We start from the raw sequence: 20,508 nt of genomic DNA, 5'->3' as shown, positions 1-20,508 counted from the left end.
TAGCAGAGGCTTTGCTCCTAGGGCAAACATAGTGGCTCTCAGGCCCCAGGAAGGAAGGAAGGTGAAGGGAAGCTTAAGAAGGGGGTTGGGGGTGTCAAAGGGATGAAGATGTGCTGAGCACTCTGAATCTCATAGTTAAAGATTGGCAAAGGTAATAATATTAATAGTAACCATCAATGATGGAGAATTTGCTATGCACCAGAAATTGTGTTAATGGATTTACATATGTGTTCTTGTTTCCTTCTTACAACACAATCAGAATTATTAGCACAATTTTATAGAGTGGAGAGTGAAGATCAGGGAGGTACAGTCACTTCTCCAAGGTTATCCAGCTGGATTCAAATGCAGATTGTTCTGGGGGTGCCTGGGTGGCTCAGTCTGTTAAGTGTTGGACTTTGGCTCAGGTAATGATCTCATGGCTTGTGAGTTCGAGCTCTGCATTGGGCTCTGTGCTGACAGCTCAGAGCCTGAAGCCCACTTTGGATTCTGTGTCTCCTTCTCTCTCTGCCCCTCTTCCTGCTTACTTTCTGTCTCTCTCTCTCTCCTTCAAAAATAAATAAAACATTAAACAAACAAACAAAAAACAAAAAACCCACCAAATGCAGATTTTTCTGATTTTAAAGCCCTTGGTTTTTCAAAAAAATTTTTTTGAGTATAGTGGACACACAATGTTACATTCATTTCAGGTGTACAACATAGTGATTCAACTTCTCTGTATGTTATGCCATGCTCACCTGAGGTGTAGCTACCATCAGATACCACGTAGCTCTATTACAATATCATTGAGTAGATACCCTGTGCTTTACCTTTCATCCCCATGACTTATTTATTCTGTAACTGGAAGGCTGTATCTCCCACTCTCCCTTCAGCCATTTTGCCTATTCCCTCCCCCTCCAGCAACCATTAATTTGTTCTCTGTATTTATGTGTCAGATTCTGCTTTTTGTTTGTTTATTCAGTTGTTTTATTTATTTATTTATTTATTTATTTATTTATTGTCTTTGTCTATTCATGCACCAACACCAGTCTGTTTTTCTCTTTCTTTCTTTCTTTCTTCTTTCTTTTTAAATATAAATTATTGTCAAATTGGCTAACATACAGTGTGTAAAGTGTGCTCTTGGTTTTTGGGGTAGATTCCCGTGGTTCATTGCTTACATACAACACCCAGTGCTCATCCCAACAAGTGCCCTCCTCAAAGCTGATCACTCATTTTCTCCTCTCCCCTACCCCCCCCCCCATCCACCCTCAGTGTGTTCTCTGTTCTAGGAGTCTCTTATGGTTTGCCTCCCTCCCTCTCTGTTTGTAACTATTTTTTCCCCCTTCCCTTCCCACATGGTCTTCTGTTACGTTTCTCAAGATCCACATATGAGTGAAAACATGATATCTGTCTTTCTCTGATTGACTTATTTCACTCAGCGTAATACTTTCCAGTTCCATCCACACTGTTGCAAGTGGTACGATTTCATTCTTTCTCATTGCCAAGAACTATTCCATTGTATATATAAACCACATCTTCTGTATCCATTCGTCACCTAATGAGCATTTAGGCTTTTTCCATAAATTGGCTATTGAAGGTGCTGATATAGACATTGGGGTACATGTGCTCCCATAAATCAGCACTCCTGTATCGTTGTAGTATCTACTTGTAATTAGTATCTACTTGTAATTCCTAGCAGTGCTATTACTGGGTCATAGGGTAGTTCTATTATTTTTGTTTTTGTTTTTCTGGGTTTTTTTTGTTTTTTTTTTCAATATATGAAGTTTATTGTCAAATTGGTTTCCATACAAAACCCAGTGCTCATCCCAAAATGTGCCCTCCTCAATACCCATCACCCACCCTCCCCTCATCCCACCCCCCATCAACCCTCAGTTTGTTCTCAGTTTTTTTAAAAAAAATTTTTTTTTTTCAACGTTTATTTATTTTTGGGACAGAGAGAGACAGAGCATGAACGGGGGAGGGGCAGAGAGAGAGGGAGACACAGAATCGGAAATAGGCTCCAGGCTCTGAGCCATCAGCCCAGAGCCCGACGCGGGGCTCGAACTCACGGACCGCGAGATCGTGACCTGGCTGAAGTCGGACGCTTAACCGACTGCGCCACCCAGGCGCCCCTGTTCTCAGTTTTTAAGAGTCTCTTATGCTTTGGCTCTCTTCCACTCTAACCTCTTTTTCTTTCCTTCCCCTCCCCCATGGGTTTCTGTTAAGTTTCTTAGGATCCACATAAGATGAAACCATATGGTATCTGTCTTTCTCTGTATGGCTTATTTCACTTAGCATAACACTCTCCAGTTCCATCCCAGAACTAGACCCACAAACGTATGGCCAACTAATCTTTGACAAAGCAGGAAAGAATATCCAATGGCAAAAAGACAGTCTCTTTAACAAAGGGTGCTAGGAGAACTGGACAGCAACATGCAGAAGACTGAAACTAGACCACTTTCTCACACCATTCACAAAAATAAACTCAAAATGGATAAAGGACCTGAATGTGAGACAGGAAACCATCAAAACCCTAGAGGAGAAAGCAGGAAAAGACATCTCTGACCTCAGCCATAGCAATTTCTTACTTGACACATCCCCAAAGGCAAAGGAATTAAAATAAAAAATGAACTACTGGGACCTTATGAAGATAAAAAGCTTCTGCACAGCAAGGGAAACAACCAACAAAACTAAAAGGCAACCAACAGATGGGAAAAGATATTTGCAAATGACATATCAGACAAAGGGCTAGTATCCAAAATCTATAAAGAGCTCACCAAACTCCACACCCGAAAAACAAATAACCCAGTGAAGAAATGGGCAGAAAACATGAATAGACACTTCTCTGAAGATGACATCCAGATGGCCAACAGGCACATGAAAAGATGCTCAACATCGCTCCTCATCAGGGAAATACATATCAAAACCACACTCAGATATCACCTCACACCAGTCAGAGTGGCCAAAATGAACAAATCAGGAGAATATAGATGCTGGCGAGGATGTGGAGAAACGGGAACCATCTTGCACTGTTGGTGGGAATGCAAACTGGTGCAGCCACTCTGGAAAACAGTGTGGAGGTTCCTCAAAAAATTAAAAATAGACCTACCCTATAACCCAGCAATAGCACTGCTAGGAATTTACCCAAGGGATACAGGAGTACTGATGAATAGGGGTACTTGTACCCCAATGTTCTTAGCAGCACTCTCAACAATAGCCAAATTATGGAAAGAGCCTAAATGTCCACCAACTGATGAATGGATAAAGAAATTGTGGTTTATATACACAATGGAGTACTACGTGGCAATGAGAAAGAATGAAATATGGCCCTTTGTAGCAACATGGATGGAACTGGAGAGTGTGATGCTAAGTGAAATAAGCCATACAGAGAAAGACAGATACCATATGGTTTCACTCTTATGTGGATCCTGAGAAACTTAACAGGAACCCATGGGGGAGGGGAAGGAAAAAAAAAAAGAGGTTAGAGTGGAAGAGAGCCAAAGCATAAGAGACTCTTAAAAACAGAACAAACTGAGGGTTGATGGGGGGTGAGAGGGAAGGGAGGGTGGGTGATGGGTATTGAGGAGAGCACCTTTTGGGATGAGCACTGGGTGTTGTATGGAAGCCAATTTGACAATAAACTTCATATATTGAAAAAAAAAAGTAACTAGAAGCAGAACAATAAAGAAATCCCAAAGCCAGAATAAGAAGTGTAATAATAGCAATCAGAGTGGAAATAAATAATATAGAATAAAAAAAACCCAGTAGAACAAATCAATGAAACTAAGAGTTGGTTTTGTGAAAAAATCAACAAAATTGGTAAACCCCTAACCAGACTTCTCAAAAAGAAAAGAGAGAGGACCCAAACAGATAAAATCACGAATGAAAATGGATTTATCACAACCAATCCCTCAGAAATATAAGCAATTTTCAGATAATACTATGAAAAACTATATGTTAACAAACTGGACAACCTGGAAGAAATGGACAAATTCGTAGACACCTACACACTTAAAACTCAAATGGGAAGAAATAGAAAATTTGAACAGACCCATAAGTAGTGAAGAAATTGAATCAGTTATCAAAAATCTCCCAACAAATAAGAGTCCTGGGCCAGATGGCTTCCCTGGGGAATTCTAGCAGACATTTAAAGCAGAATTAATACCTATTCTTCTCTAGCTGTTCCAAAAAAATAGAAATGGAAGGAAAACTTCTGGACTCATTCTCTGAAGCCAGCATTACCTTGAATCCCAAACCAGACAGAGAGCCCACAAAAAAGGAAAATTATAGGCCAATATCACTGATGAACATGGATGCAAAAATTCTCAACAAGATACTAGCAAATCGAATTCAACAGTGTATTAAAAGAATTATTCACTATGATCAAGTGGGATTCATTCCTGGGCTTCAGGGCTGTTCAATATTCACAAATCAATCAATGTGATACATCACATTAATAAAAGAAAGGATAAGATCCATATGATCTTGTCAGTAGATGCAGAAAAAGTATTTGACATAACAGATGAACATAAGGGAAGGGAAACAAAAATAATATAAAAACAAGGAGGAGGACAAAACAGAAGAGACTCATAAATATGGAGAACAAAACAAGGGTTACTGGAGGGGTTGTGGGAGGGGGTATGTGCTAAATGGGTAAGGGGCACTAAGGAATCTACTCCTGAAATCATTGTTGCACTATATGCTAACTAATTTGGATGTAAATTAAAAAAATTAAATTAAAAAAAAGCATTTGACAAAACACAGCATCCTTTCTTAATAAAAACCTTAAAGAAAGTTGGGATAGAAAGAACATACTTAAACATCATAAAAGCCATATATGAAAAGCTCACAGCTAATACAATCCTCAATGGGGAAAAACTGAGAGCTTCTCTCCTGAGATCAGGAACATGACAGGGATGTCCACTCAGCACTGTTTAACATAGTGTTGGAAGTCCTAGTATCAGCAATCAGACAACAGAATGAAATAAAAGGCGTCAGAATTGGCAAAGAAGTCAAACTTTCACTTTTCGCAGACGACATGATACTCTACATGGAAAATCCGAAAGACTCCACCAAAAGACTGCTAGAACTGATACATTAATTCATCAAAGTCACAGGGTACAAAATCAATGTACATAAATCGGTTGCAGTTTTATACACCAGTAATGAAGCAACAGAAAGAGAAATAAAGAAACTGCACCGTTTACAATTGCACCGAGAACCATAAAATACCTAGGAATAAACCTAATCATTTGTGTTTTTTTTTTTAATTGCACATGTGAGTGAAATCATATGGTGTTTGTCTTTCTCAGTCTGACTTATTTCATTTAGTATAATAATACCCTCTAGGTCCATCCATGTTGTTGCAAATGGCATGATGTCATCCTTTTTAAAGACTGTGTAATATTTCATCACACACACACACACACACACCCATCACACCCATCACATCTTCCTTTTCCATTCATCTATCAATGGATACGTAGGTTGCTTTGATATTTTGGCTACTTTAAATAATGATGCAATAAAAATAGGTGTGCATATATCTTTCAAATTAGTGTCCTTGTTTTCTATGGGTAAATACCCAGTAGTGGAATCCCTGGATCACATGGTAATTCTATCTTTAATGTTTTAGAGGCTTCCACATTATTTTTCACAGTGACTGTACCAACTTACATTCCGAACAACAGTGTATGAGGGTTCCTTTCTCTTCACATCCTTTCCAACACTTGTTACTTCTTGCCTTTTTGATTTTAGCCATTCTGACAGGTTTAAGGTGATATCTCAGTGGTTTTGATTTGCCTGATGAATAATGATGTTGAGCATCTTTTCATGTGTCTTTTGGTCATCTGTATGTCTTTTCTGGAAAAATGTCTACTCAGGTCCTTTGCCTCTTTTTTTAAATCAGATTGGTCTTTTTGGTGTTGAGTTGTAGAAGTTCTTTTATATATTTTGGATATCAATGCCTTATTGGATATATCATTTGCAAGTACTTTCTCCCATTCAGAAGGCTGCATTTTTTGTTTTGTTGATGGTTTCCTTTACTGTGCAAAAGCCTTTTATTTTTTTGATGGAATCCCAATAATTTATTTTTTCTTTTGTTTCCCTTGCCTTAGGATACATACCTAGAAAAATATTGCTACAGCCAATGTCAGAGAAATTATGGCCTGTGTTCTTTTCTAGGATTTTTATGGTTTCAGGTCTCAGGTTTAGGTCTTTAATCCTTTTGGAGTTTATTTTTGTGTATGGTGTTATAAAGTCCAGTTTTATTCTTTTACATGTTGCTGTCCAGTTTATTCAGCACCATTTATTGAAGAGACAGTCTTTTACCTGTTGAATATTCTTGTCTCCTTTGTCATTGATTAATGACCATGTAAGCAAGTGTTTATTTCTGGGCTCTCTATTTTCTTCCTTTGATCTATCTATGTGTCTACTGTTATGCCAATACCATACTGTTTTGATTACTACAGCTTTGTATTATATCTTAAAATCTGGAATTGTGATACCTCCAGCTTTTTTTTTTTCTTTCTCAAGGTTGCTTTGGCTACTTGGGGTCTTTTGTGGTCCCATATAAATTTTAGTATTATTTGTTCTAGTTCTGTGAAAAATGCTATTGGTATTTTGATAGGGATTGCATTGAATCTCTAGATTGGTTTGGATAGTGTGGACATTTTAAATTCTTCCAACCCATGAGCACAGTGTATATTTCCATTTATTTGTGTCATCTTCAATTTCTTTCATCAGAATTTTATAATTTTCAGAGTACAGAACTTTCATTTCCTTGGTTAAGTTTATTCTTAGGTAGTTTATTATTTTTTTCATACAATTGTAAATGGAATTATTTTCTTAATTTCTCTTTCTGCTACTTCATTATTAGCTTATAGAAATGCTACTGATTTCTGGGTATTAATTTTGTATCCTGTAACTTTATGGAATTCATTTGTTACTTGTAGTTTTTTGGTGGGGTCTTTAGGATTTTCTATGTATAGTTTCTTTTTTAAATATAAAATTTATTGTCAGACTGGTTTCCATACAACACCCAGTGCTCATCCCAACAGGTGCCCTCCTCAATACCCATCACCCACCCTCCCTTCCCTCCCAGCCCCCATCAACCCTCAGATTGTTCTCAGTTTTTAAGAGTCTCTTATGGTTTGTCTCCCTCCCTCTCTAACTTTTTTGTTTCCTTCCCCTCCCCCATGGTCTCCTGTTAAGTTTCTCAGGTATAGTTTCATGTCATCTGCAAATAGTGACAGTTTAACTTCTTTGCCAATATGAATGCCTCTTATTTCTTTTCCTTGTTTGATTGCTATGGCTAGAACTTCCAGTACCATGTAAAATAAAAGTGGCAAAAGTAAATATCCTGGTCTTGTTCCTGATCTTAGAGCAAAAGCTCTCAGTTTTTCACCATTGAGTATGATATTTGGTGTGACTTTTTCATATATGGCCTTTATTATGTTGATATATATTTCCTCTAAACCCACTTTTTTTGGGAGTTTTTATCTGAATGATGCTGGATTTTGTCAAATGCTTTTTCTGCATCTATTGAGATGATCATATGATTTTCAGCTTTCATTTTGTTGAGGTGGTGTATTATGTTGATTGATTTGCAAATAATGAACCATTCTTGTGTCCCCAGAATAAAACCCACTTGATTTTGGTGAATGATCATTTTAATGTATTGTTAAATGGGGTTTGCTAATATTTTGAGGATTTTTGCGTCTATGTTCATCAGGGATATTGGCCTTTCTTCCTTTTCTTTCTTTCTTTCTTTCTTTCTTTCTTTCTTTCTTTCTTTCTTTCTCCTTCCTTCCTTCCTTCCTTCCTTCCTTCCTTCCTTCCTTCCTTCCCCCCTCTCTCCCCCTCTTTCTTCCTCCATACCTCCCTCCTTCCTTCCCTCCCTCTTTTTTGTGTTCTTTGTATGGTCTTGGTATCAGGGTAATGCTAGCTTCATAGAATGTATTTGGAAGCTTTCCTTTATCTTCTATTTTTTGGAATAATTTGAGGAGAATAGGTATCAACTCTTCCTCAAATATTTGGTAGAATTCACCTGTGAATCCATGTGGCCCTGGACTTTAATTTTTGGTAGTTTTAAAAAATATATATTATTACTGATTTAATTTTGTTACTAGTAATTGGTCTGTCAAAAATTTCTATTTCTCCCTGATTCGGGTTTGGAAGATTGTGTAATTAATTCTAGGAATTTATCCATTTCTTCTAGGTTGCCCAATTTGTTGTCATATAATTTTTATAGTATTCTCTTAGAATCTTTTGTATTTCTGTGGTGTCCATTGTTACTTCTCGTCTTTCATTTCTGATTTTAATTATTTGGGTCATTTCTTTTTCTTGATGAGAGTTTATCAATTTTGTTTATCTCTTCAAAGAATCAGCTTTTTGTTTCATTGATATTTTTTCCTGATTTGTTTTAGTCTTTACATCATTTATTTCTCCTCTGAGCTTTATAATTTTCTTCCTTCTACTCATCTTGGGCTTTGTTCTTCTTTTTCTAATTCCTTTAAGTATAAGTTTAGATCATTTGAGTTTTTTATTGTTTTTTAGGAAGGCCTGTATCACTATATACTTCTCTGTTAGAACTACTTTTGCTGTGTCCCAAGGATTTTGAACCATTGTGTTTTCATTTTCATTTGTCTCCATGGCTTTTTTGATTTCTTCTTTGATTGCTTCATTGACCCATTGATTGTTAAGTATCATGTTGTTTCGACTCCACGGGTTTGTGTTTTTCCAGAATTTTTTCTTGTGATTGGTAGTTTTATACCTGCTGTAATCAGAAAAGATGTGTGCTATGATTTCAGTCTTCTAAAATTTATTGAGGCTTGTTTTGTGGCCTAATATGTGATCTATTCTGGAGAATGTTTCATGTGCACTCGAAAAGAATGTGTATTCTGTTGTTTTTGGATAGAATGTTCTTTATATATCTCTGAGGGTCATCTGGTTTAATGTGTCATTCAAAGACACTGTTTTCTTACTCATTTTCAGCCTGAATGGTCTATCCACTGATGTACATGGGATGTTAAAGTCTTCTACTATTATTGTATTACCATCAATTTGTCTCTTTATATCCATTAATATTTGCTTTATGTATTTAGGTGCTCCAATGTTGGATACATAGATATTTACAGTTGTTATATCCTCTAGTTAGATTGATCCCTTTATCATTATTTAATACTTTGCCATTATAATACTGACATAATTTATCATTATGTAATACTTTGTCTCTTACTACAGTATTTGCTTTAAAGTCTATTTTGTCTAATGTAAATATTGCTACCTTGCCAAAGCCCCTGATCTTAACCACCATGTATACCACTCCTAAAGGTGGGACATGGGCATGATGCTCAGGGCTATGCCCAGCTTCTGCTCCAGGGTATTGAGTGCTGCCAGGGGCCAGTGTGCCAGCTGAAGGGTAACTACTCATGATCTGCCTGCTCACTCTCTTGCTGGTAACCTTTATTGGGAAGGTGTGTCTTGCAAAGTCTGAGTTGTAAGACTTTCCCATTGTCATGCATTGAGAAAGAGGATCCCAATGATGGTGATGATGGTAATGATATCAATTAACCATTAAATCAATTAGTCAACTAATTAACCTTTGTGGAGGCAGCAGGCCTTTCAAGTGGTACAGAAACCTAGGGTCCAGTGGCTGGAACTGGCTGCTCCTTGGATAGGGCATGAGCTTGAACTCCAGGGAATTCAGAGCAGGAACCAGTTCCTGAAGAAGCTATGTGGTGTACTCTGGTTCCCTGGGAGAGATTCTATCTAGAGTGGGGGCAGTCTGAGTGGGAATGAGGTACAGAGAAAACCCAGGGAGAAGGGTGTGAAATTTTCTCATAGTTTGGGATCTGGACATCTCTGAGTTCCTGCCTACTAACTTATTGACTTTCCTGGATCCCTTGCTCTCAGTCCCCCAAGGAGAGGGACTGGGGTCATGCCCAGTAAGTCATGGGATCCTCAGCATGATGGGGGATCCTGTCCTTTGCAGGATGAGTGGCTGATCTGAGCATCGTGGCTACTGAGAGTTGGTTAGGGTCTTGCCCATTAGAGTCCCTACAGGCTGGCCCAGGGCTAGAAAGTGCACAATGCTGAAGGATATTCCAAAGGGCTGGGAGGTCTAAGGAACTGAGATATTCCTGCTTGGCCTCTCTGCTCCTCAAGCAGCATTCTCTGTGCCCAGTGTCCAAAAGTGTCTCAGGTGGAGAAAGGTTGCTTTCTCCAACCTTGTAGGAGTTACTGGTGGATAGAGGACCATCCTGGCGCAGATGTCAGAGTCGTCATTAGTAATCACCCCAACATCCTACTATTATACCCTCCACCAACACACATCTCTTCCATTCATGGTCTTGTATCCTTTGGGAAGCCTCCCACAGTGACCTTAGCCCACACTTGTCACTCTCTTCTCTGACTCCCAAGAGCAGTGCTAGCAGTTGGTGCCGCCAGTTTTTTTTTTAGAGGTTCCATGTGCATTGATGTCATCTTCCCCTCAAGGCAGGAAGCCTGTGAGGGGAGGGGCCATCCCTGACTCAACTCCACATAAGGAGTGTGGGGGATGCCTATGAGTCAAGGGGAAACTGTCCTTGGACATCAAAGATGAAGCAACTGGCTACTTCCCTGCCTTACCCCATTGACACCAGCAATCCCTTTCCAGGCAACCCAGGGAAGAAATTGTGTCTTTTGTTATCACACTGACATTTCTGTCCACAGGTATCAGCACACAGTTCGTGTCTGTGCCCTCCAGAAGGACCTGAGCAACCTTCCTTATGGAGACCTGACTGAGGTGAGCAGAGCTGGGAGCTCAGCTCCACTGCAGTGGCATGGCAGCATGGCTGCCCAGGTCGAAAGGGGGAGGCTAACAGGCCCCAGTTCCATCCACATTTAGATGCCCTGGAGGACAGAAAGGTCCCAAGAAATGTGGGACCAGCTAGGTTCTACCATCCTGAATTCTCCATCTTGTTTTATTCTTAGGGGATTATTACAATGGATGTGGTACCAACTCCACCTGTGTTGGGTTCAGCATTGTCACTCCTGGGGCCATTCCCAGTCTGCCTATTATCTTAGAAAATGTTTCTGTTGGAAGCTGCTTCCTTATCTCATGGGCTGGCTCTGTCCTCCAAAGACAGAGGTCCAGGGGTGCTGCATTGTGGCTGGAGTCTCAAGGGCCCCTTCTTGCCTCATTTTCTCTGCCCTCCAAACATTACTCCCAGCTGCTTGTCCCAAGAGCTGCCTGGGTCCTCGGTGGAGTCTGCCAACTCGGGTGACTTGGGTGGGGGGAAGTCACTGTGCCATCTTCCTGTCTCCTGATCCCAGTGTGTCCTCTGCTTAGTCTTCACACTTTGCCAACCACCTAAAGGATACCATAGAGCTAAAGCATCTTGAAGAAAGACCAGTTTGGAACACATTGCCTTTCTCTGCTGGTGCCCTTAATGTGCTTGTGTCAAGGAAATGGTCACCACAGCCATCCTGGCCTGGCATTCAGGACCTCTCTTGCTGCAGTCCTGGCCCACCTTCCCAGGGTTTGCTTCTACTCATCCCTACCTGCCCACCTAAGTGTGCACTTGCCTTCCAGCTTCCAGACCTCTGTTTTTGCTATTGTTAACCACCCTTTGAGTTCTAACCCCAAATCCACCCCCTGGAGGGGGAGACTTCCCTTTCTTGAATCTTGTGGACTGATGTAATTTGCCCCAGAATACTTGGCTTATGCTTCTCAGTTGGCATTTGTTAAATCTTGCTTTGCACCATTATTATGTGCGTAACTGACCAGGCCTCCACTTTCTGCTAATATGTGAGCTCACAGTAGATGGGAGACTTTTTTGGTCCAGCTTCATGTGTCTTTCCCCAGTGCTCAACCCAATGCCTGGCTGAACATAATGGGGGTTCACTTTGGGGTCAGTTGGTCAGAATAACCTATAGTAGGCTATCTACCTTTTCATCTCTTCTACAAATACTCAATGAGTGCCTGCTCTGGGTCAGGTGTGGTGCCAGGCCTTACAGATATAGTGATGAACAAGGTAGACATACCTTCTGTCTTTGTAGAGCTTAGAAGTCCTAGTGGGGGTTGGGAGTTGATCCACAAGCAAGCAAATAGAGACCCCCCTTTTCCATCTGCTCCCAACCTCTTCTCCCTCCTGTTCACCAGTCCACTCTCCCAGATCTTTCTGCTCAACAGTTCCCTTTGGTGTTAGTGGTCAAGACATAGCCCCTCCCTATGGTATATGCACTGGAATGGGGCTGTTGTAAGCTAGGTCCCCCCCACTCAACATTGGAAAGAGTTTTTCCCCTAGTTGACACTATCCACCAGGCTTTCTGCAGAAGCAAATCTTCTACTTCCCAAGGCATATGATGCAGTCCAGGGTCCTTATAAGGGGTGGATGAGCTGGGACATAGTAATGATCAGAAGAGTCTTGAGAAGCTTCAAGAAGTTCTTGCTCCCTGAGGACTGCAGGGTGGGGTTGGAGCCTAGAGATGGGCAGTAGTATTGCTCCTGTCTACAGATTGGGGAGCGGGGCCTCAACCTCTCTGGGGGACAGAGGCAGAGGATCAGTCTGGCCCGTGCTGTCTACTCGAACCACGAAATCTACTTGCTGGATGACCCCCTGTCAGCAGTGGATGCCCACGTGGGGAAGTATGTCTTCGAGGAGTGCATCAAGAAGACGCTCAGCGGGAAGACCATTGTTCTGGTGACCCACCAGCTGCAGGTGACTGGGACTGGCAGGATCCATGAGGCCATAGGATGGGTGTGGCACCTAATGCTCACAGAGTCTTCTCTTCTGCCTAAACCTGCCTCTCCCATCCGAGGTTGTCTTCACCTGGACAGGGTCAGGGAGGGAGCAAGATGTGTAGGTTACACTCATGATTCTCCCAAGCCATCCCATCTTTCATATAGCCCTGCCCGATCCTCTCTGTGCATGGCTCCTATTGGTCCTAATTTTGGATTCAGTGGGGCTGAGCCCTTTCTTTACTAGAAGGTAAATTCTCCAGGAGCAGTGGACCCCTATATATGGGGTGGACATAGGGCACCTCTTTCAGCTCTGGACTACTGATGGTAGGGAGGTGGAAAGCCAGGTGGAAACAATTCAGACTCATCCTTCCTCCAGCAAGGGCTGGGTGGGCCAGAGGCCAGGAGGTCCTGGGAGTGGGATTGGGGGCCCAGATGTCCCTGGTATCACTAACCAGGGGGAAAGGCTGGAGACCAGGACTTTCGGGCTAAGGCAAGACTCTTCTCCTTGCTCAGAGCCACTCTCTCAGGCTTAGGAACATGAATCTTGCGGAGGGGTTACTGAGCTTGCCTTGAATGGCTTGGCAGGTTGGGGAAAGTTCTCACAATGTCAACCTCATCGAGGGTTATGAATGCCTTGATGAATCAAAGGAATCCAAAACTCCCCTCCACTCTGAGACAAACCAGATTTCCCCCTGCCTCTTCCTCTCCACAGTGAGACCCTAGAGGTGTGTGATATGTTCGTGTATATCTGTGTGTATATACATGTGTACATCTCCTGCTGGAAGAGAGATCCCACAGGAGTGACCTGCATTGAGAGGACTGTTGGAGCAGAAATCCTGCCCTTTCCTCTCCTACCACCTATGGGGAAAATGTTCAACAGGGGCCTGGTCTGGGGGGTAAGAAGCAGACCTCATGGCCTTTGCATGGGTAAGTCAACCTAGGGAAGGGGGAGGCAGATGAGGTTTCCATGGCTACAGGATGTTCTGGCCAAATTTTCTAAGATCTATCAGTGTCTAGAAGGGCCAGCTTGAGAAGAGAGAAATTTTTTAAAGACCTAGGAAAACTGTTTCTTCCCATTGCTATAGCTCTGCTTCCAGCCTCTTTGCTGAGGATTGGAGTTCTCAGAATAAACTCCAAGCATCTGAATTTTGGGTTCCCTCTGAGTGGGCTCGATCACCTCTGGGAAGCATCCAGTGGAGCTGGTACAGACAAGTTCCTCAGCTGGCCAGTCATCAGAGTGGAGGAGAAGGTTGGATTTCTTCTGGACCCCCATGAGGCCAGTGGAAATGGGGTCTTGCCCAGCCAGGGTGCTAAATGTTGTAACCACAGCTCCGCACCGTGAAGGTCCAATTCTTGGAGACCACCTGTAGTGGGGAGGGCTGTCTTCCTGAGGGGTTCTGGGTATCTGGAGGGGGACTTGTGGCCCCTGACAAATGTGGGCCATGGCTGTCCTTGTAGGAGTTCTGACTTGGGAGTCATCACATCAGACTGTTGGAGTCTTTGAACCTTGATGACTAATAGCATGACCCCAGGCAAGAAATATCTTTTCCCCAGGCCTAAGTCTCCTCAAAGAGTCTACCTTTCTCCAAGGTCATTGTCCCTCACTTTTTGAGTGTTGAAAAATGCAAGCATCCACAAGATGGCACTGGAGTCTCAGTCCAGCTGTCCATTGTTAGGGAAGAGGGGGCTCAGAGCCCCTGAACCAGAGCCCCTGGGCTTTCTAGAACATTTCTCTGCTGCTTTTACTCTTGGGCCCATAGCCAATCCGGACGCTTGCCAGGGCTTGGGCTGGACAATTGTTCTTCTACTTGAGGAAACAAATGAAATAAGAGATGCAGTTGCCACTGAAATCTAACCCAGGGTCAGATTTTGTGAGTCTGCAGAACAAAGCTGCTCAAATCATGCCGGATCTCACTGGTGTGAACTGGGGAGGGAGGGTGCTCATTAGCCAGAGGACCTTCACCAGGAGCTCCCTTGGCTGCAATGTGGGTCCTCACAGGTAGAAAAGGCTTTGGGGCTGTTGCAGGCCCCATACCAACGTCTCAATTTCCATATCTGGAGAATGGACTGGTAACAAAGCTGCCACTTCCTTTACTGGCTTGTGGGAGATTGAGAGATAAAAGACAAAACAAGATCAGGCTTTGAAAGGTAAGAAGATGCTGTATAAAGGCTAGATGTTATTTTCAGGAAAAAGAATCTCTCAGAGAGAGTCTCAACTGGACATTAAAAGCCAGTCTCTTCCTGCTTTGGCTGTCTGGGAAAGTGGACAAGAAGCTGAGTCATTAGTCCAAGGGAGGCAGAAAGGCTGGAGCTGTGCAAGCTGTCAGAATGGCTGTCATTTGGCCTTTTGGGCACCTTCCCCATTTCCCCAACACCAATGGGGAGAGCAATGACCAAATGTAGCCACTTCTCTCAAGCTTCTAATCAAGTACATGGAAAGCTGATTTGACCATGGTTAGACCCTGGGTACAGGGAAAGACTTCTGGCCTGTATTGCAAAGGCTTCTTTGGGCAAAACTGTCTTAAATCTCATAACATCTTGCCCCTGTATGAGGGACTTTCTGATCTTAGATGGGTTGACCTGACCCTCACTCCAAATGCAAGGAAACCCCTTTTAGCAGAACTCTTTGATTTCAAGAGTGATATGCAAATGAAGGGAACTCAAACCAGGAAAATAGAAGTGCTTTGGGCAAAAAATGTGGGATGCCATATTAAATGTAGTTATATTTTTATTGTACAGATAAATCTGGTGTAAATTCCTGAGGCCAGGGGGTATGACTTGGTGGCTGGGAACTGCTCCATGTTCTGCTTTTCGTGGGCTAGATGAGGATGATGAGGTGGTATTGTAACTTTATAGCAGCAGAGTAAGGCTGTTGCTGGGGTCACATTTCCCCTTTCCACCAAACTTCGTCTTGCAGTAACTTGTCAATTTTATATTCCAAATTCCCCTGCTCCCCGATCTGATTTCTTAGCATGGCAGCTCATTTAGGGAACAGTAGGAAAGGAAGAGTCAATGTGCATCATAGTGACAACCAAAGGCTCCCTTTGTACTCGTGACACCAGTGTTCACTAGATCAGTGCTTCTCAACTGGGGGCCATTTTGCCATTTAGAGGGCATTTGTCAATATCTGGAAACATTTTTGCTTGTCACAACTGGGATGGGGGGTGCTATTGGCATCTAGTGGGTTAGAGAGCAGGGAGGCTGCTAAATATCTTACTATGCACAAGACAGCCCCCCGTTCTGCCCCAACAACAAAGAATCATCTGGCCCTCAGTGTCAATAGTGCCAAGGTTGATAACCTCTGCACTAGAAGAACTTGGAACACCACTGGATGGGAGTTTGGCACCACACTCTTCTCTTACCAGGCAGAAGTTCACTATAGGTCACTTTAATATCTCTGCAGTTCTTGGAGTCTTGTGATGAAGTCATTTTGTTAGAAGATGGAGAGATTTGTGAAAAGGGAACCCATAAGGAGTTAATGGAGGAGAGAGGGTGCTATGCAAAGCTGATTCACAACCTCCGAGGGTTGCAATTCAAGGTAACTCTTTGTACTGGGGTGCAAGAGATGGGATCCCTCCCTTGCAGTCTCCAGCCTGGGAGAAGTCCTGTCATTTAGCTTTCAGAAGGTATGTCTTTTTGTCTCCAGGATCCTGAGCACATTTACAATACAGCAATGGTGGAAGCCCTTAAGGAGAGCCCCACTGAGAGAGATGGAGATGCTGGTACAATCTGAGTTCGAAACACTCTTCTCTTATTGCCCGTGGCTCATGAGCAGACACAGATCTCTTTATTTCTCACCTTAGTTTTGGATCCAGGAGATGGGAAAGATGAAGAAAAAGAACCTGAAATGGACTCAGAATTTGTAGACATAAAAGGTATTTGCTATTCGTTCCCTCAGTTACATAGTCGTAAATATTGGGTGAGCATCCACCATTCTTGATAGAGAAATGTAAGCACAGTGTATGTCCTTTTGGGCAGCTAGGATTATACAGTTTACCATCATGTGAGCCTAGGGGTTCAACTGCCTGAGTCCAAACTCTGACTCAACCACTTACTAGTTTTATGAGTTTGTGCAAGACACTTGGCCACTCTGAACCTTAGTTTCTTAATCCGTAGAATGGGAAAATAATACTACCAACTCCTGGTTCTTACAAAGATTACATGAGAAACTGCAGATAAAATGATTAGCCCAGTGCCTGACATACAGCAATCCTCAAGAGTAGTTATTACTGTTATTAGTTAGAAAGGTCAAAGCACAGCACATAGATTGATTAAAGGCAAAGCACACATAGGAGCTGTTTCACACTCTTTATGGGAAGCGTTGAGAAAGGATTTTGCAGCCGTGAAAAGATTAGGACTAAGTATTCTTCTCTGTGCTGGGCACCACGTTAGTCTGCGTGGACAAAAATACGCCCCTTGTCTCAAGACCTTATGGCCTGGTGGGGGTCACAGGACAGGGGATAATCAGGGGAACTGGACTCAGGGTAATGGGGATTTGGGGTGGACATAACAAGTCAGGGAGGGCCTTACAGAGGGGAAAACCTTGGGACTGGTCCCCAGAGTTTTCCGGGGTCACTGTCGTAAGAAGGTGGGGGCTGGGGGGATTTGGAGTTGAGGGCAGGATGGAATTCTGGGAAGGAAGAGAGGAGAGATGTGGGAGATAAGCATGGTGAGGGTATCATCAGGCTGCCTCTTCTCATCCCCACCCTGCATCCATTCAACACTTGTTGAGCATCTACCGGGTGCGCTGCCCAGGGCTGGGCACCAAGCAGACAGGGGTCTAGATCCACCACTTCTTTCCTCAAAGTGCACATAATGAGGTGGCTTTCCAAGTTAGAGCTCTGTTCCTCAATAATGTGTAGCTGGAAAAAAAACCCTCAGTGTATTTAATCAAGTTTAAGATACCATCCATTTTAAGATCACCATCGTTTTATGTACCACTTAGAAAGAAAAATCTTTGCCAATTAGACGATATGGCATACTACAGAATGGAAGGCACATCCTGATTTCAGAGATGTTAAAATGTGAAAAAAAATGTGAGTCTTTGAATTGAAATTTGGCACCATTAATGGTGCTTGTGACAAATGCATGCATGTTTGGAAAGACGGCATATTTTTATCGCTCTGGAGGCTGCCAAGGCTGAAGTGAGGTACTTGCCATCTCTTTCGTGCCTTCTCAGGAAAGCTCCAGGCTGCCCAGGATGTGAGCTCCTGTGAACAGAGTAAATCCTGCTCCTCTTTTCTTTCTCATTCCCCTTCTCTGGAGGGGAAATCAAACATGTGAAATGCTCTGAAAGTTATAGGAAGGGAGCCAGTTAAAGGTGGCAGTGCCCAGCATGCCTGGCATCAGGGCATTTTTTAAAGCACAGCAAGGTGAACAGAGAATCAGCAACATTCCAGGCTGGGCTGGCAGGCTGCAAGGGGATTTGACCAGTTCCTTTTGTGCTCCAGAAGGTTGTTCGTTATGCTCTGCCAACCCACCTGGGCATCTCATTTTACAGGCCCAGGGAGAAACACAACGAAAGTCAGGCTGAACATTTCAAAGAAGCGCAAAGGTTCCCAGGCAGAGGGTACAATAGTAGCTTTATTCATGGAGGCACCTTTGAGGTGTGACAGCTCTCCCTCTCAGAGCAAGATGCAGAGGGTCTGTGTGCAGGGGCAGCCTCGGGTCTAGCTCTATTTATCTCTGTTTATAAAAGCTACGTATGGTGTAGGATTCTGTTTTGGAGCTGACATTTTCATGCTTCTCTATGAAGAAGAAGAATGGGATGAGTACTCGGTTCTGACTGCTGGATGTTTAGCCAAACATCCCTATACCTCTGGATGTGGTTTCCATGAGAATTTGATGGTCATTTTCCTTTCCCTTTGGAAAGTGGAGAGGACTTGGGGCAGCCACATGGATGGAATCAGGAGCCCATGCAGTGGCTGACCAAGGAGATGCCCTGGGTTTCTTCTTTGAGGCGTGAGCTTTGAGAAGACAAGAGTTACCTGCTTCCTGGTCACCCTGCAGTAACTGCTGTGGGTGCCTTTAGCACTTCAGCGCATGTAGCCTGACTCCCAGCTGTATTCCTTTGCCCAGGGGCTCTCTCTGGAAACTGCCAGCCTCAGGTCAAGCTAGAAGTGCTGGCAAATTAACCCCCTGCAGGGAGGAGCCCTCATCCAGTGGCCAATGGGAGTTGTAGAAATATCCCAGATCCCTCTGGTCAGGTGAAAAGCCTGCTCCACACTGGCTCCGACATTTCTCTACATGAGATTAAGCTCCAGTTGTCCACAGGGATCTCTGGCTTGGTGATCCCTCGGTGAGATGCCTTTTTGTTGCTGCCTTTCCTTCCCTTTCCTACTCCCTCAAGCTCCTGAATAAGCTGCATGCACTCATACCCTCTTCTTAGAAACAGCTTCTGGAGAAATAGACCACAAGCAATCCATATCCCAAGGCTGAGCACATAGTAGATGCTTAATAAACATTTCTTGAAAGATTGAAAGCCACTTGTCTTACAGGGCTGTGATGAGAAAATAACACGAGAAAAAGTGTGTTGGGAATTTCAAAGCATAGGATAAATGGAAGGAGAGGGTGGAACTGCCCCCCCTTCTGATGGTGGTGTGGGGTATGCAGGAGAGGTGTGCCTGCCCCTCTGCGCTCCTGCCCTACCAGCAGGTGACACAGGACTTGTGTCTGTCTCTGTAGTTCCTCTGCACCAGCTCGTCCAGACTGAATCCCCTCAGGAAGGAACCGTGACCTGGAAAACGTATCACACGTACATTAAGGCTTCTGGAGGTTTGATATAAAACAACGGGTTTCTTGATTTAATTTGCATTAAAAAAATCCGTCCTCAAACTGTTGGGTTCACATTTTATAATTTCCTTGACAATTACTCCTTTTATGCTGGACCCATTTGTCAATGCTTTTATTCCCCACTTCCCCCCCCCCACCTCCTCCTCCCTGGGCCTAAAAATCTGAAGTCTGATAATACAGCCTTTTAAATGGAATCACCCTTTATCTCCATTAAAGCTGCCAGATGCTATTTATTGCAACTGAATGAGCAGCAGCATGAACCAGCCATGGTTCTTCTGCACCTCGCTGCCTCATGACTGAGTACAGCAGCCATCCACTCATAGCCTGCCTTCGGTGCAAGATTCCCATCTCAGTGTGCAAATACCTTAAACTTTTATTTCTTGTCTCTCCCCAGCAAGATGTTTTTTGTTTGTTTGTTTGTTTGTTTGAAGAATACCAAGTTGCTTCTATTAAGGTGCATTTGGTGGTTTTTGTCAATATATTGGCAATTTTGACCCATTTTCCAACCAGGGAGAACACATGTCCCCATTGGGGTTCAGGGTCTCAACACCCAGACTTGTGGTAGCAGCCTGGAAGGTGGTTGCCAGGGGCGGGGGCCCTGTTCCTGCAGGCTTTGAATTTCCCATCAGGGTTGGACCTACAGCAGACTCCTCTGTAACTCTCTGGACCTCTCCCCTCCTCTTGTAGGGTACCTTCTCTCTCTCTTTGTGGTGTCCCTCTTCCTCCTGATGATCGGTAGCTCTGTCTTCAGCAATTGGTGGCTGGGTCTCTGGCTAGACAAGGGTTCACAGGTGAGTTTCCCTTTGGCCTTGGAGAATGTTGAGTCATTTGATGGATAGTAGGAACACACACAATGAGCCTGCCATTGCCCCTTTCCATGAAGTTGAGATCAGCTGCCTACACAATTCAAGTCCTGAAATCCCCTTTGATTTTTCAAGACAAGCAGGGCATCTAGATTTCTCTGTGCCACCTTCAGATTTTAAAGGATTAGCTAAGAAGATTGTGGTTGTGCC

At 43.2% G+C, this 20,508-nt stretch overlaps 1 protein-coding gene across 1 annotated transcript in view; it reads left to right on the top strand.

Moving 5' to 3' along the window:
• The window catches only part of ABCC12 (ATP binding cassette subfamily C member 12), a 97,559-nt gene that overhangs the window by 53,818 nt on the left and 23,233 nt on the right, over positions 1-20,508 (top strand). The window contains exons 13-19 of the mRNA XM_043599141.1: positions 10,690-10,762; positions 12,477-12,680; positions 16,107-16,241; positions 16,350-16,425; positions 16,507-16,578; positions 19,388-19,477; positions 20,183-20,286. Coding sequence (XP_043455076.1) covers positions 10,690-10,762; positions 12,477-12,680; positions 16,107-16,241; positions 16,350-16,425; positions 16,507-16,578; positions 19,388-19,477; positions 20,183-20,286 — 754 coding nt within the window. The remainder of the gene's footprint in view (positions 1-10,689; positions 10,763-12,476; positions 12,681-16,106; positions 16,242-16,349; positions 16,426-16,506; positions 16,579-19,387; positions 19,478-20,182; positions 20,287-20,508) is intronic.

This window comes from Prionailurus bengalensis, chromosome E2 (genome assembly GCF_016509475.1).
Source record: "Prionailurus bengalensis isolate Pbe53 chromosome E2, Fcat_Pben_1.1_paternal_pri, whole genome shotgun sequence".
NCBI classification, from domain to species: domain Eukaryota; kingdom Metazoa; phylum Chordata; class Mammalia; order Carnivora; family Felidae; genus Prionailurus; species Prionailurus bengalensis.
Note: the sequence above shows the minus strand (reverse complement) of the source record. Positions and strands in the feature narration are given on the sequence as shown.